General features: G+C 40.1%; 1 protein-coding gene across 1 annotated transcript in view; it reads left to right on the top strand.

Annotated features, from left to right (window-relative positions):
* Positions 1-15,624, top strand: part of DSE (dermatan sulfate epimerase) — a 34,575-nt gene extending 18,951 nt beyond the window's left edge. Inside the window, exons 3-6 of the mRNA XM_010573433.1 lie at positions 5,671-5,924; positions 9,711-9,950; positions 11,456-11,663; positions 13,012-15,624. Coding sequence (XP_010571735.1) covers positions 5,671-5,924; positions 9,711-9,950; positions 11,456-11,663; positions 13,012-14,773 — 2,464 coding nt within the window. The 3' untranslated portion in view covers positions 14,774-15,624. The remainder of the gene's footprint in view (positions 1-5,670; positions 5,925-9,710; positions 9,951-11,455; positions 11,664-13,011) is intronic.
* The last annotated feature ends 8,840 nt before the right edge of the window (positions 15,625-24,464 follow it).

The raw sequence follows: 24,464 nt of genomic DNA, 5'->3' as shown, positions 1-24,464 counted from the left end.
GCAGCCAACCAGAAAAACGTGGCAAGGGTGAAAGCTGAGAGGTTGTTTTGGATGAAACAGGTTTTTTCAAGGATTTTTCTTTTTTCTTTGCAAAATAAAAATTGGAAGATATTGTTCCATTAGTGAAGAAAATATTCAATTTGAGCACAAGAAAATATTTTGGTTTGGAGGCTTTGTAAGAAAAATACTGACAATTGAGTCTAGTTTATAAAATACGTGTTGGTGGTCTCATTCCCCTTGGTAGGTATACTCCCTCTTGGTATGTATACTCCCTCTGGCCACAGAAGAGTATTTCTCTCCTTTGCCTGATGGGAAGTCTAAAGCTGTATCTCCTTCCCCCAGAAGTGGGTCAGAACAATAGCAAGGGTCAGCGGAGTGCCAGGACATTGCCATTGGCATTGGGAAGACTGTACAATGATGCAATCGACTGAAGGATCAAGAGGTCAGTTGGCCTCATTATATGCCACATTTGCATCCACGCTTGACATTTAATGTGCATTAAACTCAACCATGCCCTTAGCTAGCTACCATGTCTAAGACAGATTGCATCGAAAGGCACTAGACGGCTGTCCTTGAATTAATTTTCACCTGTAAGCCTTTAGAAAAGAGCCTTGACTCATTTCCTTTGCATCCACCTAGTGAGAATGAGAGGTTCAGTACTGAGGAGGGAGTGCTGGCATGCTTCCTTCTGTCATTGAGGCTTAATCTGCCCTCAACCTCCGAGAGTTATTCTGCAGTAAGTAGTTTGTCATGGGAAAGTTTGGAGCATCAAACTGAAGGATGTGGATTACTTGTGTAATATATGTGTCAGGATGTGCTTAATGCTTCATTTTGCATGCAGTGATGCCATATTACTTATTGACATAGAGGCTAGAAATCAGACCTTATACCGCCTGGAAGGGTATTCTATTTCTCAAGTTAGAGAGTGTTATTTTCCAATTTACTTCTATTTGTCTGGATACAAAGTGAAGGAAAGGCAGTTCTAAACATCCCACAGGCTGTGATCAGGGAACTCACTTAAGCAGGAAAGTTTGATTTAAACCCTGCCTTGAACTGGGCAGACAGTGGTTTTTCCCTCTTGGCTTGTATTTCTTAGAGAAATGCTAATACTTCTGGTTTCAGTGAGGAAGTAGTTATTAGTAGAGAGAAATGAGGGAAAAATACAGAAAACCATTTCTTCTGAGAGAAGAGACATTAGTAGCATTAGGAATGTTGCCAAGAAATGGAGATAATGTAGTAATTTTACCACAGTTTTTCTTGTTGTTTTTGTTGCTGTTGATACTGGTTTTTACTTCCCATCCAAAACTGTATACAATTGGTATACTTATTTAGAGCACGGAATCACGTTTAGTGAAGGTGGTAAGTACACTCTTAGCCTTGGATAATGCGGTGCACGCGTGGTGATGGTTCTTGACATCATAAATTGGTGACTGAAGAACTGGGTCCGAACCCCCTCTCCAGAATCATTGTTCATTGTATAAGGTGGCAAATCTAAACCAGATAACTAACAGCCTTGCACCGTGCTAAAATTCTCAACACATGTAGGAAAACCATACCGCTTATCCATAATACCAGCCTTATCCAGGATCTCTTTATTTCTCCAGTTGCTTCATGGAGGATTTGTATCAAACTCTAAATGTTTAAAATCAAGTAACAAAAATAGTTTATATGACACAGATGAGAACTTAAAAGAACACCCCAGGCATGTATTTGTCCTGTGCCATTCACAGAGTTTGTCCAGACAGCAGTTCTTTGTGCAGAACGATGCATATAGCTTTGGATGTTTATGGAGTTTGATCATTAGGCAGCAAACTCGTTCAGCACTTTTTGTTCTTTTATAAACCTTCTCAAGTTTCCAGATAGGTACCTCTTCCAAACACAGGTATAGGTATATAAGTGTAAAAACCAATTTTTTTTTTTTTGGTACTGTCTGTAGGGATAGATTTATGGTTTAGCTGTTATTTCAAAATATGTTTTAGAATTTTTGGAATGGTTGCCTTTGCTGAAAGTGCTTTTGTTTGCGACTAAGTAGTTGCTCTGTACTAAAGAATCCACCATGGATATTTTTATTTACTTTGGATTCTTTTTTTGTAATAACTGATACCTTTAAAAGACTAAAGAGTCTAATAAAGCATTCAGGTAAAGGTTACTTGCTGTCTTCACACACAGTTAATTGCTAAGCTGAGGTTCATACTATCTGATGTTAAGTTTTACTCCTGAGAGGCTTAGAAAATAGCTGTTTTCCAGTGCAAAGCATTGACATGTTTTTACCTATCTTTATTTGTATAAATACACACAACTTTTCTTTCTTATTTCAGAGCAGAGTAGTTAATAGATAGCCCTGAAAACTCTTTTTTCATATAATATGTTCAGTGCAGGCCTATGGTACCGTGCTTTCCCACAGTTTATCAGCCCGCCTGTTTACCAAATCTGACACTGGAGATCCATTTGAAAAATGAGAGCGTAATTTAGATACAAAAAGCATTTAATGCTTGCTACTTGACCATTCTTCTTGTGAATCATGTTCCACATTGTTTGGTGTACATTGCTTCGTTCCATTGAAATTCAGTTAATGGAGGTGCACTGATTTATATCAGCTAAAGAGTTATTACTTCAGGAGAGCTTCATTTTAAGAACAGATGTTGACTGTGGTTTTGTATGTTTAGAAATAAGGGTCTTTAAATCATCCATCTTTAATTTTCTCTATTACTTATGTGCATCTTTGTTAAATTCTATACAAGACTTATTATACAGAATTGCAATTTTGAGGGAAATTATGGCAAAATTACTTTGTCTAACCTGAGGTGAGTAACTATGCCAGTATGTAGGCTTAGGATGCCTAACATAAGGTTTTTTACACTGAAGGGTTTGGAGTTTTTTTCTGAAGAAATCAACAACCTAAATGTAGTTATAACTGATTGATTTAGCACTTCCCATGTAGAAGTGTGCTTTTTGTCTTATCAGAAGTGGTGCCACAGAGACTAATATACGCTCTTATACTATAGAATTTGATGCAGTATTGCATTCGAAACCAAACATAAAGTTAGCATACATCTTAACAACGAAAGTTACAATAAATCAGTTCCGCTGTCAAATCCCATTTAAGGTTTAGTTAGGTAAAGATCATTAAATAGCTTTAAGCACATTCTAATTAGCAATTTGTATGTTGTTATAAGGATACTGAACTTTGAATTCAACTTTTAAGTTAACTCAAAATCTTTCATTGTTCTTTTCTTCCCCCCTAAAGTATAGCTTAGCCTCAATCACTTTGTAATTGTTCCAGGCAGAGGCCTTTAAAGTGATATTTCCTCTACCCATTTGAACTGTGATTTCTGAATGTGCAAATGTTTAGTGAAAAGCAAAACTAAAAATACTTTGGAAATTAGGATTCATGATATAGTTGGTCAAAGGTATATTCATGTGTCAAAGGATTTCTGACAGCAATCATGGTGCCAGAGTGTTGAAAGTAACCAGCATAGAATGCAACTTTACTTTTACGTCTAGGACTAACAACATTTTAAAAGCTTTTTCAATGATAAGGAAAGATAAAAAAGGAGAAATAGAGATGCAGAGAATTAATTGAGATTGACAAATAAGCAGTTAACTTGGATTTTCAATTTTTGTGCCTCAGTGACACAGTATAAATAAATCTGGAGAGTCAGAAGAGTTTCTTGCCCAGTTCAGCTACGTTTTCTTCCAGTTTGTCTGGAAATACAGAAAGAACAAGCGTCAAGGAAAAGCATGTAAATGTTTTGGCATACAGGTCAATAATTTTTTGCACAATAATTAAGTGAAAACATAAGTAAAAAATTTTACTATACCTGGCTGGAAGTCTTCACTGATATATTTAGAGTTTGAACCAGGAAAAAAAGACAGAGAAATGTTCCTGACATTGAGCACAGAGAATAGCATGAGGATGTGGAGAAGATTAGTAGTAAATTTCTAGAACTTTTTTCCCTGATGCTTTGATAGTTATTTGTTACCACACTTAGAGCTGACTGTCTTCGTATTGTTCACAACCGTTTTCTGTCAATGCCTATCTGTTAACCAAGAAACAAAATTGCGCAAACAAAATAATCTAGTCCAATGAAAACTCTGGTTTTAAAAAAAAGGTCAAATCCTGCTGCTAAATGCTGAATGCATTCATGTATTTAATTTTAAATCTGTGAGATAAACATTTCATTTAAAAAAAAAAAGGAAAAATGAATGTATAACTTCACTCAGCAGATGGGATTGAAGCTGAGAGAAGGCAAACACTTAAAACTGTTGGAAATTCCGTTAATCAAAAAGCCTACAGAGGCTTTCCTTACATACAGGTATGAATGTGCCAAGTTCATCTGAGTTCTTCCAATGATGTTAGGTATACTGAAATAAAAATTAAGGGTCATTTTTCTCACTTGTACGTGTTGTGTTTTACCATAGCTGCAGTGCCCTAGGGTGATGATCATAATTTCTACATGGTTCATTCATGCATTTTGAATGCAAATAAATGCTCCTATAGCAGAATGAAGATTTTTTTAAAAAGCTTTGCTCTTTTGGTATTTTTTCTCATTTGTTTGTTCACACTACTGCTTACACAAGTTAAGATGAAATCATATTTATAGATTCATGAACAGTTGAAGCTGGAAGGTGCATGTCTTCAGGAGCACAACACCATTTCCATGATTGCAGCAGGACACTGTCATCTTAACAGTTTAAAATTTACTTCTGTAATAAAAAATATATTGTGCAGATAGTGAAAGAAGAGAACAACCATGAAAGCAACTAATGATTGCTCAGTTTATCAAAGATTTTTTTTTTTTCAGTATGTATTCCTTCACATTTCCTTTTCTGTAGAACTGTGGCCTGAAAGTACTGTCAGCACCGCAAAACTAAAGTCTTTGCTACACAATGTATGCTTGATTTAAGAGAAATATTTGTTCTACACTACCTCCACCTCTATTATGAATTTTCTTGGTACAAATTTACTATTTTGCTAAGTTCAATGTGATTATTGGATACAAGCAGGTAGTTCCTAGAAAATAATTTTGAGTAGTGGCATAATTTTACCTCTGTTTTATGTTAAACACTGGGGGGTTTAATGCTAATAAGTATGTTAATTTGAACTGTAGTCACGAAAGTAAATTTCATCATCTCTACTTCTACCCTTGAATGCATTTGGGAAATGAAGAAACAGCATAGGGAGTTATTTTATTATACTTGCTTTAAAGACAACTTCAGTCCCATAGCCACCATTCAGGAATTTATCAACATTTGGCTCCTTTGGAAAAGAAAAGGGTTGTTACAGATTTTTGGAGGAGTATAAACTATGGGATATTCCTTTCTCACAAAAATGATGTGAATATTGCTTCAGATAAATAGATTCTGTTTCTGTACAACCAATATTCTGCATATCTGTTTCTCCTAGCAAAACCCAGAATATTGCAAGCACTGTTTTAATATTTAACAACTTAATCTTTCTCAGAAAATTAATGAACTTTTAAGGTTAACATCTGTACTTAGGAAAGAAAAAAATGGTCTCAGAGACGTGGTAAGTAGCTTACTACTGTGTTAAAATTCAACATGGAATTGCCTAACTTCAGAGACATTGTCATACACACCTCACAGTACGGTAATGGAGAAAAATAAGTAGGTGAAACTCAATTAATTGGCACCTTTCTTTATTGACAGGCTAGTGAAGGATGCTCCGTGGGATGAGGTCCCTCTTGCTCACTCCTTAGTTGGTTTTGCCACCGCGTATGACTTCTTGTACAGCTATCTTAGCAAGACTCAACAAGAGAGATTTCTTGAGGTAATTGCCAATGCCTCGGGATATATGTACGAAACATCATACAGACGTGGATGGGGCTTCCAGTACCTCCACAACCACCAGCCTACCAACTGTGTGGCCCTGCTGGCTGGAAGCCTGGTTCTGATGAATCAAGGTATGTGCTAAAACACAGGAACATTTTTCTGAAGTGTATCAACTCAATCAGCCATTTATGCAGCAAAGTTCAGGAACTGATAGAAATGCTTCTGAGAGTACAGCAGCGTTGGGTTTGCTCTTTGCTGCTTAGAAAAGTTTGATTTGCTGAATAGAACAAAAGTCTGTAGGCAGATGTACAAGGTATAATATATATGCATATATACTTGTGTATATAAATTCAGTTATCTAAGTGATTCTGAAATTCTTACCTCACTGTTTGTAAGAATCAAAAATCACCTTGTGTATAGTCTGTCCAGTCCAGATTTACAGACAGGGTCTTTCAGGGTAGATGATCAGTAAAGAGTGATGTCCTTGCTCTCCTTACACAACGCACTGAGAAGGTCAGCAGTCAGAAACACCCCACACTCTGAGCTGGGAGCTAGATAAGAGGTTAACCTGGAATTTCATCCAAGACTTCTGCCCTGTCTCCCTGAGAGAGCTGCAAAGGTATAACTTTATCCACCCAAAGGCCACAGCTCAGGACCTTTCTTTCCAGCATCCTTTTCTATGGAGATGAGCAGGGCTTTACCTTTTTCCCTCTGAACTAAGCCCTTGCACCCCAAAACCTTCATCCAAGAGGTGTCTGTGCCAGGTGTCATCTCCTCCTTTGCTTCGGGGACTTAAACCCGTTCTTCCCAGTTCCCAGGTGAATAGCCTCACTGCTTACTTTTGGCTGCTCTGCCTGGGGGCTATCCCTCTCCTCCTGTCTAAGTGATACACAGCATAAACGAGAATGCAAGTCACGGAGTCAGAGGGAGAGAGCAGATTAGAAATCCTGACTTTAAACCCCAGTGGTACTTCGGCTGAGAGGTGGAAGTCATGGAGCCAGCTCCTGCTTTTATAAGAATGCGTCAGTATTTTATCAAGTGATTATTTAATATGTACTAGGTGTATTTTGAAAACACGATGCCCAATGGAATTACTTACTTGCTGCAAGTCAAAGAAAATCTAGTTTTTGGATGCTGATGGCATTGCCAAGCTGTAGAGCCCTGCCAAGCAAAGGCACATCTGCCCGTCGTTGGAGCTTTTAGATGCCCAAAGAAGTGTGACGAAAAACTGCGGCACCTAACTGTGTTTGGGGGGATCATCTTTTTGTGAAGTGTTTGTCTCAACAAGCACATTCACTGATGTGCATACGCTGAAAAGCAGCAAGAGTATGTGTGGAAGTTATTCCCTTTCCTCCTATCTTGCCTTCCACAAATTGAAGACTCAGATCATGTTTATTCAGTGGGTTTTGCTAAATTCCTCATAATTCCATCCTTCCCCAAGCCTCCGTTGTTGCAGAAAGCTGGCAGTTTGCAAGATGACTCTGCTTTTCATTAGAGTATAGACCATAAGTATGCTTTGTGCCAAACAATGGTAACATCACAAATAAAGTTGGGCAGTATTTCTTCCACCAAAGGTTGGTGGGGTTTTTGGGGGGCGGAGGAGAAGCAAATTCAGCAACACTTGAGCAATTTGAAAATAGTGATGATATTTCAAACAAAAGTAGGTCAAAACAGACTGTATATTTCTAAATGAAAATTCAGTTGTTTTCAATATAGAGCAACTTTATTTTTAAAAAATGACAATTTAAATGAAGTTTTTCTGCTGGTCTAAAATTAAAAAAAAAAAGGTTTTTTTTAAAAAATTGTCATTCCAAGATGAAAGACTTTTTCTGAATGACAAAAAAAAAGGAGGGGAGAAAGGGGGAAAACATACTATTCTTCCTGTATCAGATGCATAGCAATTGCAAATAGTGTATCCTAGTGTAGAGATTGCTCCCAAAAGGTTTAAATTCCAACTAATAATTTTAAACACAATTCAGCTATTGAAGCACGCAGAGACTAAATAGCCAGCTTAAAAACATGTAAACATTGTCATAGGACTGAAAAATGAAACTAATTGAAATAAATTCTAGGCACACACGTGTATTGAAGTCTTTGTAGTTAAAGTAAACACTCAGATACTCAAAAAAGAAACTTGAGTAAGGCCTACCTTGGTATAGATACTGCTAATTTTAGGTGAGATTTGTTCTGGTTTGTTGTGTAGCTTGAGAAGGTGTTGAGTGTCTTACTTCTTTCATTCTAATGTATTATCATTCTTTTAATATACTACAGGTATAGGGTTATAGCATAGATATACGCTAAATAAACAGAACATACATGCATTGCAATGATAAATGCACTGTGCTGAACCATGGAAAATACCATTCTCACTAGTGCAGTAGTCAAAAGCTAGCTATTGTGGCTGTGATGTCACGAGGGAAAACAAGGGTGGGAGCATTTGGGATTTTATTCAGACAGACCGCTGTGCTGCTGACTCCATCAGAGTAATGAAATAGTGTCAAGATAGCTGTGAGTAAAGTAAGTGGAAGTAAGTAGTGCCACCTGCCCCTGTTGCTCAGCCCTTCCCCATCGTAGTTAACTTTTCAGCCAGCAGATAAAAATACCATGTTAGATTCAGGTTGTCTGTTTAACTTAGACATTGCAATTTTTTATCTGATAACTGAGCAGGATTTGGCAGCCTTGACTAGTAGGATGTCTGAATTGCTCATCACTCTGCTGAGCATAAATACTGTAATTGTGGCAATGAAATGAAACAGTCTTAGTAGCGGGTTTGGATGTAGCTCATACTGCCTTAGCCTGGCACCTGCATTTCGTTCAGCAGGCACCGCTTCACCATGTAATGGGGTGTAACATATGCCAGCTGAGTTCTGCTCTATGATGGAAATAAGTCTGATTAAATCTGTGTCCAGACACTTTGAGTTTGGTAGACACAAAGTTGTCAAATAGAAGTGCAAGGCGGTTGGTCTCTGTTTAATCCTACCTCTCTTGCCAGTGAATCCAAAAGAAAATAAGTGGATTCCTCTGCTGGGATCCACGTGCTGACTTCTGCAATACATAAATGCAGTGCTGAGGCTCTCGTGTGTGTGTTTGTTCCTTAGTGAAGGCAGACAAGCCCTGACAAGGTCTTCTCGCAACCTCTTTCCAGCTCTTGATTTGTGTAGAGCAGACCAAAATAGTAAGGTCTCTGAAAGTCTTCAGAAGAAATGTAACTGTTTAGGGCTTGTATATGTGGAGGCTGCAACTTAACCTGGTTGGAAGATTAATTTTATTCTGGAACTGAGGAATCTGCATTTGGAATTAACCTTGCAAAACTTTTCCAAAATAACTTCTATTTGGATAGCTCTTTAGGTTATACAATAAAATGAAAAATAAGTAGAATGGAGCATGTCTTAAAATAGAGCATGTATTAGTAGAATATCAGTTAACTGAAGCTCAAATGTAAGCTTCTTTGTATTTTTAAACTCTGAGGATCTCTTTACCATGCTGGTGATCCTGCCAGTGAAAAATGACCGATTAGAATATTTGCATTATTGGAGCCCTCTAGTGGGGACCGTCAGCCTGTTTTCATAAGGCTTTAATTTGAAATACAATAAATAGTCTTGGTGTGGCTCTTCCCTTTTTGCATGTCCTGAACGCATTAAGGAAATTTTCCTTTTAAGATGGAAAGCATAATCCCACAGTATTAGCAAAAGGTGTTTGAAAGATTTTCCCTGCTCATGTGACCTTGCTTTGCTGTGTTTAAATACAGTGGTTTATTTTTTACCCTAGAACTACAGGGATGCTGCAGCGCTAGGTTGTATTTTAGAGCTCTGGATTGCAGATTCCTTGCTGTAAAGGATCCCCCTGTGGGAGTAGAGATGACATAATCCATGATCTATGGTGGTGTAATCAGATTTGCCAACACCTTTTTCTTTCAGGCTACCTTCAGGAAGCTTACTTGTGGACCAAGCAAGTGTTGGCAATCATGGAGAAGTCAGTAGTCCTGCTGCAGGAGGTCACAGACGGCTCCCTCTACGAAGGGGTGGCCTATGGCAGCTACACGACCAGGTCGCTGTTTCAGTACATGTTTCTTGTCCAAAGGCACTTCGATATCAATCACTTCAGCCACCCCTGGCTCAAGCAGCACTTTGCATTTATGTACAGGACTGTCCTGCCAGGTAGGTCATCTGAGTGAATGAAGATGAATCTTCTAATTCTTGAAGCAGCAGTAAATTTCATACTTGAAGTAGGCCATTTTTAAATAACATCGGACTTGGGTTTTTTTTAAATAACCTTTTCCTTGGATTTTACCTTCATCATCCATCAAAACAGTGACATCCTTGTTTATCACTGCTTATTAAAGATCATTATTTATTAAACTCTGGCTTTTAAAACCAGTTCCAGATAGGAACATCACTTGGCAGAAAAAGCAATGGTTCAGAATTTGATTTCTGGTTTTCAGAGTTTGAAACAGACCTGTTTCTAGGGTTTTCCATTCGAAAAATAATATTCTTCGAGATTCTTATTGATTTTTTTCCTTTGCCAAAAATCATCACACTAAAATACTAGGTGAAAGGAATAGAAAATGATAAAGCCAGGGTAAAAGTAACAACAAAGTATAGGTAAGTTTTACATGATCACCAGTTTTCCACAAAACATTGAAATATTTATACCATTTTTATTAAAATATTTTTCATATGGAAAATGTAATTGACTCAAATGATAGGTTTCTCTGTGCAGGGGTACATGAACTTTTTTTTTTCAATGTGGGCATTAAACAGAAATATCTGATGTCACTAATGGATCAATTTTGCAGACTTTTTAGTATTTCTTTTCTTTTGCTGAGTCTTTTGCAGACTCTCTGGTCTCTCACAGTGTGTTTTAGCATCTCTGATTTGAAGTCCTAGTTGTGACTGAAAGATGGAGATGTACAAACACAAAACCAGTTGTAAGTTAATAAATACTGCTAACCCCTTCTAGCTTTCAGAAGAGATTACGTTTCAGGCAGCCTTGCAAGTTTTCAGTGATGGATTTCTGTTGCTTATTTGCAGGGACACTTCATTAGGAACTTATATTGTTCAAATTCATGGTTGAAAAGACAGCGATAACTTTATTGGCCATAAGAACGCCAGATCTAGCCATGTATGTAAGGGGCGCTGAGCGCAGCTTTGGCTTGCCAGCGTAGGCATGTAAGGAATTGCGCTGACTCCATGTGAGACCTCGGGCATCTACCAGGGAGAGGTTCCTAAGAGCAAAGTGAACTCATGCTAGTGTTTCAGGGTGAAGCTGACTTTTTCTTTTCCTTGTGGGAACCTCTGTTTTCTTGCTTTAGAGAGGTTGGATTTGACATAGGGAAAGTGAAAGCTGTGAAAAGAAAGTTACCTTTGCCAGCTTTGAGCGAGGAGAGGAAGTAGATGGGACATTGCTTCTTACATTTTTTGTAGTACTTTGTCTGTAGCCCATAGCCAAAGAAGAAAGGTGAGTATTCAAGTTACCTACAGCAGAAGGAAACAGCTCCTGTGTAACCTGTTTATGGCTCATTTACAAGTGGGTCTATAAACATCTGAAAGGGCTGTTTCTGTTTGTATCTGTTTGTACTGCTTGGCTTCACCTTCACGCTCTACAAACGCATCTTTGTACATTTATTTGTTCTTTCTCACATTCCTTTTGACTTTTTCCCAAGGGTTTCAGAGAACTGTGGCCATCGCAGATTCCAACTATAACTGGTTCTACGGGCCAGAGAGCCAGCTGGTGTTTCTTGACAAGTTTGTCATGCGCAACGGCAGCGGGAACTGGTTGGCAGAGCAGATCAGAAGGAACCGAGTGGTGGAGGGCCCGGGGACACCATCCAAAGGGCAGAGGTGGTGCACTCTCCACACTGAATTTCTCTGGTATGAAAGGGAATGAGTGGGCTCAAAGGGAACCTGACAGCTGTTTGCTATTAGTGATAATTCATTATCTTTAGATTTGTACTGTAGAAGCAGAGATCAGGCTGGCCATGCGTGACCCAGAGAGTCATTAGGCTCAGAACTTCGCTTGGCATAGATGCACAGTATGTGTTGCTACAGTTTCAAGCAGTTCCAAAAGGACTGAAAATTTGCCTGCATGTATTCATCGGTTTATTTGGTCTATTCTAATGGGTTTTAATCCCACTGTGTTCTTTAATAATTAATTAGGTGAATATTTAAAGCATAGTTTTCTTTTAAAAGCTGTAAATAATAATATAAGCTTTCTTTTAAAAGCTAAAGTAATGTAGGCAGTAAGGCTACTATTAGTTGTTTTTGCACACTAATTTGGAAGTCATGCTTAGAAAAGGCAGGGACACCTTCCACTAGACCAGGTTGCCCAAAGCCCCATCCAACCTGGCCTTGAACACTGCCAGGGATGGGGCATCCACAACCTCTCTGGGCAACCTGTTCTAGTGCACTTTCAGGTTCCTTAGATGGTCTTGAACCTGATCTTCTCCTATGGTGGGTGGTTCTTCATTCTCCTGGTCCCTGCCTTTGCCTTCTGCGACTTGGGCAGTGTGGCTGCAGCACTTGCTGGTGAAGACTGAGGCAAAAATCCATTGAGTACCACAGCCTCCATGTCCCAGGTAACCAGGTCTCCCATTTCTTTCCAGAGAGGGCCTGCATTTTCCCTAGTCTTCCTTTTATCACTGATGTACCTATAGAAGCTTTTCTTGTTGTCCTTGATGTCCCTGGCCAGATTTAATTCTATCAGGGGTTTAGCTTTTCTCACCTGATCCCTGGCTGCTTGGACAATTTCTCTGTATTCCTCCCAGGCTACCTGTCCTTGCTTCCACCCTCTGTAGGCTTCCTTTTTGTGTCTGAGTTTGTCCAGGAGCTCCTTGTTCATCCCTGCAGGCCTCCTGGTGGTTTTGCCTGACTTCCTCTTCATTGGGATGCAGTAGCTGTATGATATAAGACAAAATGTGGCTAGTTTGAAACTAGTGGTACCTTATTTTTGGACTGTGGAAGGATTGCTTGTTTTAAATGTGGAGCAGATGCTTTCAGCTATTATTCTGTAAAAAGCACACAACAAATTTGTATAGGCATTAGTATGATAAATATCACTACAACTATATGATTAGTTCACTCAGGAAGCATACATGTGGGCTTTATATTGTTAGCTTGCTCCTTGACGTAAATAATGAATTGGTTTTTGAGTTTTGTGCAGGTGCTGATAATGGAATCAGTCAAGTGATTTTTAAACCCATTTTCCTCATCTTTTTGGCAGGTATGATGCAAGTTTGCGCTCTGTACCTCCTCCAGACTACGGGGTTCCTAAGCTGCATTATTTTGAGGACTGGGGAGTAGTAACCTATGGAAGTGCTTTGCCAGCTGAAATCAACAGGCCTTTCCTTTCCTTCAAGTCAGGAAAGCTGGGAGGACGTGCAATATATGATATTGTTCATAAGAACAAGTACAAAGAGTGGATCAAGGGGTGGAGGAACTTTAATGCTGGCCACGAACACCCGGACCAGAACTCCTTTACTTTTGCTCCTAACGGTGTACCTTTCATAACAGAAGCTCTGTATGGGCCAAAATATACTTTTTTTAATAATGTGTTGATGTTTTCCCCTGCCGTGTCCAAGAGCTGCTTCTCCCCATGGGAAGGGCAGATTACAGAAGACTGTTCCTCAAAGTGGCTTAAATATAAACATGACTTGGCTGGTGACTGTCAGGGACGAGTGGTTGCCGCCATGGAGAGAAGCGGGGTGGTTTTTATCAGGGGAGAAGGAGTGGGTGCATACAATCCTAAACTGAAGCTGAGAAAATTGCAAAGAAACCTCATACTTCTCCATCCCCAGCTTCTCTTGCTAGTGGACCAAATCCATCTAGAAGATGACAGTCCCCTAGAGGCAGCGACCAGTTTCTTCCACAATGTGGATGTGCCTTTTGAAGAAACGGTTGTTGATGATGTCCATGGGGCCTTTATTAGGCACCGTGATGGGATATATAAGATGTACTGGATGGACGACACTGGCCATAGCGAGAAAGCTACCATCGCCTCAAGGATGTATCCCCGGGGCTACCCGTATAATGGAACGAACTACGTGAATGTAACGACCCTCTTGAGGCACCCCATCACTAGGGCCATTTACCTTTTCATTGGGCCCTCGGTTGACGTGCAGAGCTTCACCGTCCGTGGAGATTCTCCGCAGCTGGATGTTTTTGTTACCACCAGTGAGCACGCCTACGCGGTGTACCTGTGGCTCATTGAGGATGGGTCCCACTCTGCCTTTGCACAGGTTATTGCAGACCGCCAGAAAATTGTCTTTGACCGAGCCTCTGCCATCAGGAGCTCTGCAGTGCCAGAAGTGAAGGACTATGTAGGGATTGTGGAGAGGAACCTGCAGCATTTTAAGCCTGTTTTCCAGCAGCTCGAGAAGCAGATCTTGTCTCGTGTACGCAACACAGCCAGCTTTAGGAAGACTGCTGAGCGCCTGCTGAGGTTTTCAGATAAGAGACAGACAGAGGAGGCCATTGACAGGATATTTGCAATCTCACAGAGGCAGCAGCAGCAGCACGGCAGAGCAAAGAAAAACAGAAAGGTAGCCAAAGGCTACAAATTTGTCGATGCCGTTCCTGACATTTTTGCACAAATTGAGGTGAATGAAAGAAAAGTGCGACAAAAGGCACAGACTCAAGCACAAAAAGAGTTGCCTGTAGATGAAGACGAGGAAATGAAAGATCTTCTGGATTTTGCAGATATCACTTATGTGAAGCACAAAACTGGGGTGTCAATCAAAGGCCGATCAGGGCTGGCACAGATGGTGACGACTGCTCGAAGTAGTGCCCCATCAATCTCAGCTTCTTATACCCGCCTCTTTCTAATTCTCAACATTGCTATTTTTTTTGTCATGTTAGCAATGCAGCTCACATATTTTCAGAAGGCCAAAAGACTGCATGGCCAAAGATGTCTGTATGCAATACTTTTAGTAGACAGCTGTATATTATTGTGGCTGTATTCTTCCTGTTCTCAGTCACAATGTTAGCAGACGACCTCTACTAGTCGACCAGTTTATGGTCATATACGTCTATGCAAAAGCATTAACCCTAATAGGGCCAAAGTTTTTCTTCTTTTTTCTGAAACATTCCAAAAACAGCTGGGGAAAGATTGTTTTCAGACCAGAAGGGATGGAAGAATAGGGCAAGCAATGAATATCTCAGAAAACTAAGTACTTAATAAGTACTCCTCCTTTGTGTTTTGAGTTGGGCCTCACATCTGAGGGAATGTTATGCTTTGTTCATCAGAGTTCAGTAATGTAAAGTTGTAATTAATTTTTTGGTGAGAAGAGCCCTCTTAATAGATTTGTTTCTAAGGGCTTTCTCTTTTCTACAGAACTGGGTTTGCATTTAGTGAGTTTTCATTTCAGGCTGCTATGGATGTCTCTGGACATTCTCTTAAGAAAAAGACATTCAAACACAAGTATGCAAAGCAGATCTTAGCAGTAGACTTCATTTCTCTCTGCCAAACCAAAGAATGCTTCAATATGGGACACTTCTGTATAATTATTGCAGACCCTTACATCATGTCATCTCTTCCATGCTTTACAGTCTGGCACAGTGGAAATGGAAATCATGTTGGTACTTGCCGCATGAGAGGCACAGCACCTAGTAGGCGGTAGCAGAAGGCAAATATGGGGCTAACTCAAAGTATAAAGGAACACAATTCTCAGGAAAAAAACCCCTTTATCTTTCAGTCAAGTGTAGACTGTAGAAGGATGAATGCTGTAGGGTCTGTTCTCAATTTTACAAGGCAAGGTTTCACAAAAGTTTTCTATAGTTTAAAGCACATCTTAGTAGGGAAATAATGTTCTAGATCACTGCCCTTCCTTATGCAATTGTAAAAATACAAACAAAAAACCAAAGCGATCCTGTGGTAACCTCAGCGACTGCCAGTATGGAAAAAGAGGTATTAAGGAAGTATTTAATGTCTTTTTTTCTGTTCGCATGGCTAGAAACAGAGGACAGTTAAAATTGTGTGAAAGCCTGTTCTCTATAAAGCACCAGCAAGGGTTCTGCAAGCTCTTGGTGGCCCCAGGTCAATTATTTGGGGATTAGTGGTAAATGGAATCATGTGGTTTATGACAAAAATAAGTTTGACGTCTCCACGTATATCCCCTTCTGTTCATTAAACTGATTTCAAAAAATCATAGCTATTTGAGAGAATGGAAGCTCTATGGAATTGGGCCATATCTGTATGTCTTTACAGAAAAACAATTCTTCCAGTACATTTGCTAAATAAAAACATTGTAATTGTCTCTGTGGAAAAGTTGTTTTTCTTCGATTACTGTAATTATTGGCAAAAATATTTTAATGATGTTCATCAGTACTTTGTTCAAACCACAAACCTTTGTTTCCTCTTCCTTACACCCATTAAGGTATCTGTGACCTACATTGCTGCTTTTAAGCCTTCTGCGAGTATGTGTTGAAATGTGATGAGCTTCCTTGTCTAAATATCTCCAGTGAACAGATCAGAATATTTTCACTAGGTTCCAGCTACTGAGCCAGTTCTGAGCACTGTATTCACATACATAAGCCCTACTGCAGTCTCCAGTGCCTGGATTTATCCAGCGAAATGTGGTACATTTAGTCTAAGCAAAGATTTAAGACTCCAGTTAATTTCTGATTCATGCATAGTCAGTGGAGAAAGAGAGCCTTCAGATAACTACTCGGTCCACCTAAGACCTTGAAACACCTTCAAGACATAACTTTTCCCTAATTGCAAAAGGCAATGTAGGGTGATTAATCACCTATTTCAAATCACCCACTTAATTGTTTAAGGTGAAGAGAGCTGAGCCTGGGAAGTGTCACCCAGTATAGCTCCATGTTTGTAGTGGTGCCTGCTGGAAGCATGACTAGATTGTGACAGGCTGCGTAATCACTGGAAAATTCCTTATTTCTGCCTTAGCAATGTGTTAACATGAAGACATGCAGAAATAGCTGTTGGGTTATGTTCAGCTTCAAAGACACTGTTGGTTAGTTCTTCAATATTAGGCGATGCTATTGTTGGCCATGAAACACTGAAAAATCAAGATGCAGGTACTGTTGCAGTTTAGTTGTATGGCCTGGCACATCCCTCCACTGGGAGCTGGTGCCATAAAATTGCCCCAGGGTAATTCAGGGAGTCATTATGCATTGTAAGCAAAATAACCTGTGCTTGTGTCTCCATTTCCTCTTTGCAGCCATGTGAGCCTTCAGGAAAATACAGAGCTGTGGTAGCTTTTAGCCTTTATCAGGCTAATGTCGACAGTGGAGTTTGTACAAATATTTCACTTTATTTCATGTTTATGCACATTTACCTGGTGCCAATTTGCTATTGCTTTGAACAGTTAGCTATAGAAGGCCAGCCTATAGTCTAGAAGGCTTTTGAGAAATACCTGCATTTCTTGGTCTGCTTTGTAGTGTGGCATCTCAATTCTAGCGTGGGATTTGTGTAGCTGTCAAATGAAGCTGCAGAATTATAGAGATTAGAAAGTAAGGTATGGTCCTGGATGATAGCTCTCATTTACACTACACTTCTCTGCACCATTCTAGCAATACAGAGGGAAAGAGGAGGTTGCAAGTCTTAAAGCAGCTTTTAAAGCAGACCAGCATTCAAATGAATAGTGTACATGCAGTGATGGAGTGAAGGGAAATTAAACGTACCAGGCTGTCCTCCTGAATGGGAGACCAGCCCAATTTCGGCATAAAGTGGGAATCCAAGTGTTTTCCAGCCTGTGCTTGGTTTGCATCTGATACCTTTCTGTTAAAGATTTATGTTACCTGCATATGACTGTCATTACTGGACACTCTGAACTCCACTTACACAGATGTAACTTTGATTCAGATAGGGCAACGAAAGTTTGCTTCAGCTAGTGATGAAGCCGTAATTGTGCTGAGTATAGTTTGGATACGAGAAGAATCTTGTGTACTTTCTTACTTATTCTTTTCCAGGCCAGAGCCTTTGAAAAGTCCCTCTCCAACGTTCATATAAGTTTTGTTTCCATTCTTTACTTCCATTCTTCTTGTCCCCCTCATTCCCTATCAAAGATCATAATTTTTTAATGGAATTTGAAGCAAATGGAAGAACAGATGGTTCCGTCCCATCGGCAGCCAGCAACACAGTCTGTTGGGTAGGAGTGTCTGTGTCACAATGAAGAAACAGTTCAAGCCCCAAAAAATCTGGGCTGCCCTTGCTTTACTAGGAAGCGCGGTGAGGAAGAGCAGGTAAACGGCATCAGCGCAGATAGCCCTACTGGGTGGTGGGAGGGCTGGAGAAGGTTGGTGTTCCTCAATGCTTGCTGACACAAGAGAGGATGCTGGCCTCGCCTTTGCATCCATTGTCTGAAATGCAAGAGAGAAGCAGTCTCAGTGAGTTCTGTCCAGGCACAGGCACTTAGCACTAGTTTCATCTGGATTGGGTATACTGAACAACTTTTGAAACGTCACTCTATGGTACCCAGTAGCAAAGGTATCTTTCACTCCCTATTTTAAATGGAGTCACAACAGTGAAGTGTTTCGGCACATGCCTCTGCTCACATTCTTATTCTGCTTCTTTTTGGTTTCTAAAAATGTTAAATTTCTGCATCTCTGACCACAGGAAAAGATGGCTATCCTACAACTGGGTGTATGTGGATGGGTTCCTGTATTCATCTGAGACCCTGCTGAGTTCACTCAACTTCAGTAGCTGATGTTCAGTCATGCATGCTTCATTTCAGGGCTGCAGTCTAAATTAGTCTAAAGTTAGTTCAGTGTATTCTGAACGAAGTGAATGGGGATTCAGCCCACAGGTAACAGTGTGTATGTTTGAGGGTAGAATCTGGTTCTTAGATTTTTTTAATGACTTTTTGAGTCCAGCTAAAAATTGGCTATGTATGTTATATACATCATTGTGACTAAAGGAAGCAAAGGGAATGGAGTACATTACCTCATTTCTTAAAACTTGTAAGATCAAAGCTTATTCTGAAGGATTATATGTCTGAAATAAATGCATCAAATTCTTCTGTTGGCCTATGTATTTTCCACTGATGAAAAGTTTTTTCTTAAGTGTTTGAAAGCATATAGTGTTTGGAAAATAGCTGTATTTCTGCACTGCACTGGGGCATTAAATTCACATTTATTTGGTCTGCAGAAGTCTTAGTTGGGATGAAACGTACTTTTGTCTAACTTTAATCCCTTTGCTCTGGCTACTCTGTTAAAATTCAGTAAGGTAACTTCAAGCTGCTAAGTCAGACAGAGCTAACGAAGCCAAGATGTTATTTTCTGTCCTTTCTTGGCAGTTGACTCCAGGAGCGCTCTGCAGCAGGAGGCCTATGCAATCCAGTGCTGGATATGTCCATACTGTCATCAGTACACAGACTGTTATCTAAACAAGTTCAACTTTGAAACAAATAATGTCAGAGCACTTCAAAGCAAGAGCCCAGGACCTTTTCCAGGAAGGAATATAGCTGTTGTCTGCTTGAGGCAGGCAGGAGAACTGGACCCAACTACACAGGTGCATTCTGAAAAATACTCTGAAAACCAGGATTACCGTTGGGTCTTCCTCAAAGCTTGCATCAGTTTTTCTGCTGATAATAACTAACACAGGTCAGTGACTAATTTAAATTTGTGCTTGCATTGGTTGCTGCTCTACACTGCATAGTGGCTGCAGCCATTTAGGTCAACAGGAAAACTAATACTTTCACGAGAATTTAGATTTCATCTTGCAGTTTTCAGTGAACGTGACTGCAGTGCCCATGATATACTAAGGAGCACATGAATCCATATATGCAAGGCCATATCCTCTCTGCTTTAATTTGTATTAATAAAAATAGCAAGAGAACAATGTAAATCATGCATTGTGGTAGTGATGTTCTTGTGGTAATGGAATAATGCAGTTAAATCCCGCAGACTTGTTCGCAGTCAAATTCCAAAAGGCAGAAAAAAGCAGGAGGAGAGATGCTGTTGGCATGCCTTTATATATCCATGCTCTCCACAAGAACGCCTGCAACACTACCAGAGTTACTGTGGGAATCGTCATTATACTGAAAGACAAATGGTGGGATCCTAATAGTCCCCCGGGCCTCAGTGATGCTGTGAAAGTGGTGTTCTTCTCATCTGTTCTCAGGTAAGCTTTAACTTGTACGTGTAAGGTGAGCTGGGACTTCAGAGCTCTTTAGCTTAGCATCTAATTTGGGTCTTCCCAACATACAGCCCCATCCACCTGGGCTGCAGACATTCACCAGTCACAGAAAGGAAAAGCACCGTGGGGTCCCCTGGGAAAGACAGCCATGAGGAATGGGCCGTGACCACCATTTCTCACTGGTAGCCTGCTCTGTGTATGAGAGACCCTTGGGGAAGACATCAGTCCTGCAGGGTCCCCGTGACTTGTCACAGTGGTGACAGCCCACTCCCAGCTTCCCTCTTTTCTAAGAACCTCTGACACGTGGGCAGGCAGCAGCGTACTGATGTTCACGTGCACAGCATGCACGCAGAAAGGTTGGCGCAATGAGCTGTGGTACAGGCATATGACTCTATGAGGAAAGAAGCTCCCCATCTTTTTATCCTATTTGCCATTTTATCCCAGTGCATCTAGCCATTCCTTCAGCTAAATGCACATGTAGCATTTCCCCCAGATGCTGCCTTTCCTGCCAGATTCCCCAGGCTGATAAAAGAAAACAGCATTCATAGCATTTATGATGATTTTCCAGAAGTTTAGGGACTCAGAGAAAAATTGCTTAGCATTTGAAATGCATTTTTGTGTAAGATATTTAGCATGATATTGTGGCCTTTTTCCCCTCTGACTTGTGCCCAAAACCACCTGTGATTTTACTGGTTTCACTCCTAATTGGCCCTGGGACAACCAAGAGCAAAGCTGTCCCCCTCCAACTCCCAGGGCTGTGCTACCATGAACAATAATCCATAGCAAAAGGATATTATGAATGTATGACTTACTTTCCCCAAAACATTAACATACATTTTTTTCACCAGTAAGCACTTTCACTCCAAATGTTACACACTCAGTCTAGCTATGTACCTACCGCCAATTGGAAGGCAATCTTCAAGGAGGTGGAATGATTCTAAAATCACAAGTATAAAAATCCCTGGTTTTCCACTTTGTCTTCATCAAGTTTGTAACAGAGGAAGCTAGGAATGCCAGGAAAGATGGGCCCGTTGGATCTGCCCACAGGAAATGCCAATGAAGAAATCTTGAGGAGGATGGGGCGCGGAAACTTCCCTAGACTGCCACACTGCTGGGAGACTAAGCTAGATGAATTCAGCCTGTGGCAAGAGAGAGTACGTGATCGGCATATGCATTTCTTTTTCTCCCTAAAGAATAGGACTAGCCTTAAGATGAGGAGCTGAACTCTTCAGGACATGCTAAGGAAGGCCAAGTTGCTTCATGACCTAGTAAAGATGCTAAAGCACTTACAGTAGATCTTAACTGATGATAACTATGGTCTAGAACTATATTCACTTCTCTCATGCTTGTCTTTTTTTTATATGGCATAACCCTTTTTTTGATCAAGTCAAGTAATTGTATTCTTTCATTTATTAAGTTTGCCAGGTAAGGAAGGTGACTGTGATTGACCCATTATCAATGATGAGATCCCACTTCCCTAGTGAGTGATGAACAGTATGCAATGGATTTGCCTTAAAATGTCGTATATCTTACTCTGCCTCAGAGGCCCCAAGGCTCCATAGGATGTTCCTCCAATGAGCTGCATGGAGGATCTGTTTCTGACAGCAGAAGTGGTAAACTCTGGTAAAACAGAATCTTGTATGCCTCATGAAGTTTCTTCTGGTGGACCCAACTGTAGGTTTCTAGCAACGGAAAAATGGGCAGAGGACCAGAGTCCCTGGGAGGGTACTTAAATAACTCTGCCTTTACGTAAGGTAGAGGAATATAGAAGATGTTCAGTAATGCAATGAAATACTTACAGCTGCAAATGCCTTGCAAATAAAATGACAATGATGGTGGAGTAATTGAGCATTACAGAATAAATGAAAGCAGACCCAGACACTTGGAAAGTTACTGCTAACATAAGATATAGGCAACTGGGAATGCTTTCTCCTTATGTCCCATCTATCATTCTTTCCTTTTGAATCATATCTTCCTATCGAAAAAGAAAAAAAAGATTTTTCTCTGCCAGTTACAATGTCGTAGATTCTCCCAGGACAGGCTGACAGCAGGACTAGCTGCTTATAAAAGGCAGGTACCAAAAGTGCTTTTGAGTGTAACAGAATTCAGCCTTTAATACAAGCCAGACATACCTGCTATAGAGTCTGACACGGCTCATACGTTTATGGTAAGCTGAAACAGCTTGGGTATTCTGCAGGTAAGGAATGAGATCGATTAGGAAAACTATATGAGCAAGTGACGTTGAGGAGCAGAAACTTTCCAATTCTGTAAGAACGAAACTCAGTTACAGGAGACTGAGACCGTTTCTAGACCTCTCTCGAGGTCATCATTGCTGAATGAAGAGTGGAATGAATGTTCATTCTGCAGAGAGAAACGTATACTAAATTTTAATTATATGCTAAATCTAGTATATCATGTAGGCTGTTTGGTGGGAGAGGGATTGAAAAATCTGCGGTGAAGTCTAGCCACCCATCATTTCCTTTGCGAAAGTAGTGCTTCCTGGTGGAGTTATCTTCCTCCAGGGGTACGTTAGAAGTAGTAGCTGTGGCTACTATTGTGAAATTTCTTTTCACTGGTAAAAGTGTATTAATGTTTTTGAGCACTCTCTTCCATATGGACAGTTGGTTTGCCTGTCTTCTAAACTTACTAAGAAGAAATGACTGGCATCCCTTCACAGGAAGATTCATTAGGGGTTTTTTTCATTCTTAACTTGCTCACCTGATTTTACCCAGAGAAGGCTGTGAACTTATTGGCATAACAAAGATAGCTGCATGTGGACAGCTTTGAAAGGGATAGGGTCTCAGCTCTTGCACTGCCTTACTGTTAGAAAAAAAATTCTTTAAGTAACAAAATTTGGGCAGCAAAGGAGCCCAGGATGGGAAACTGGAAATGGGGGAAAGGGGCATACTACCATGAACTGAAGAACTACTTAATTAGTTAAAGTTTAAAAAGAGGAAGAAGGATTAATTGAATTAAAAAGTACAGAACATATTTTGTAGCATATGATCAGACAGAATCAGGCCGCACACACACATGCACGCACACACACACACAGAAGGAGTGGAAGAGACTCAAATCTCAGCTATTCAGCAATTCCAAGACAGCAAGATGTGATGGCATAACCTGAAGAAAGCAAGGACGCATGGAATACAAAACATTTATAATAAGATTATAGAAGTATTTTGGATTTAATGTGCTTAAACTTGCAAAGTAATTTTATGGCATTTCATTTTCCATAGTAAATTAAAAAGACTGAGCTTTGTTTTCTTATAACTAACTAGTTCACTACCGAGGTTGATTTACCTGATTACAGATGAGTTAACTCTATAATATGCCTCACTAAGGCTCCTTAATTTCATCATAAAACCTGACAACTTCTACTTTTCTAATCCTATGAAAATATCATATATTTTCTTATAAATTCAGCAAATTGTTTTCACTTAATCCACAGACAACACTTAAAGAATCACACAGACTTATTTATGGCACTTATAGATTGTAGATTAGTGTAGATGGAACAGTAAAGCCCTCACACTGCTGGTTGCTGTAGGACACTCGGACTGGGTTACAGGACTCTCCCCATCCAGAAATGAGACCTGTAGTGTTAAAAGAGCAGCAGTTAATAATAGCAAGAGAAAATCAGTGCAATGGCCTGTGTGACTGTACCAGAGCTCACCCGTCAGAGCCTCCTTCAGAGCTACACTGGGTTTTGCAGACGTGGTTCCTTCCTACCCACTAAAATTCATTTTCAGCCAAAAACTGCTAATAAATGTAATGCCTTAAAATAGCAGTATAATGTACACAAATACTTGTAAGCTGTACATGCCCAGTCACAGTGCTACTTCTCAGGCTGCTCTTTACTAAGTATTAGTACTATTAATGATTTATGTGGTGCCACTGAGCTGTGTGACACTCCGCAAACATGTAAGAAGGCTGGTTCAACTGTAAAGTCAGAATAACTTCCTTGGTTTCACAAACTGAGGTAATGGGCCCCCGGGGGACGTCAGTCCACCTGGAGGGTAGGTGCAGATCTGCTTGTGGACAAGACCCCCACTAGTTAAGCATTAATTTCACCTGGAACGAGACAAAAGGCATTACAAGAATTTTCCTAGAATAAAAAGACTTTTCCATATGTCCTTCTGAACTAGGCACTGAGAAATGCAGCTTACAAGTCTCTCACTTGAAGAAGCAAGTCCGGTTGTTATAAAAAGAAAACCAGTGCTGATGTGCTCTTTTCCATTGCATCCATGGATGTACAATGTACATTAGAGTAATAATGTGAAGAGGAAGTTGAGCTTGATAAGACTAATGACAGGAATCTGGGACAGGATGGGCCTTGGTCGGAGCAGCTAGAAAGAGAATGATTTGTAGAAAAACAAAACCAGTCTTTTGCTATTCCAAACAAATAGAAAATGTCCCAGCAAAAAAAAAAATAACCTATTATAAGGACTTACTAACATTACTAAAACAAGATCTACTCAATATGCGCGCACGCACACATACACGCTGCATTTAAGACCAGTATTATGCATTTGATACAACCACAGAACTAGTTAGGCTACAGATTTTTCCACCTAGAA

Source organism: Haliaeetus leucocephalus, unplaced genomic scaffold (genome assembly GCF_000737465.1).
Source record: "Haliaeetus leucocephalus isolate CR32 unplaced genomic scaffold, Haliaeetus_leucocephalus-4.0 Scaffold384, whole genome shotgun sequence".
Taxonomy (NCBI): domain Eukaryota; kingdom Metazoa; phylum Chordata; class Aves; order Accipitriformes; family Accipitridae; genus Haliaeetus; species Haliaeetus leucocephalus.
This window is presented reverse-complemented; position numbering and strand designations above follow the sequence as displayed.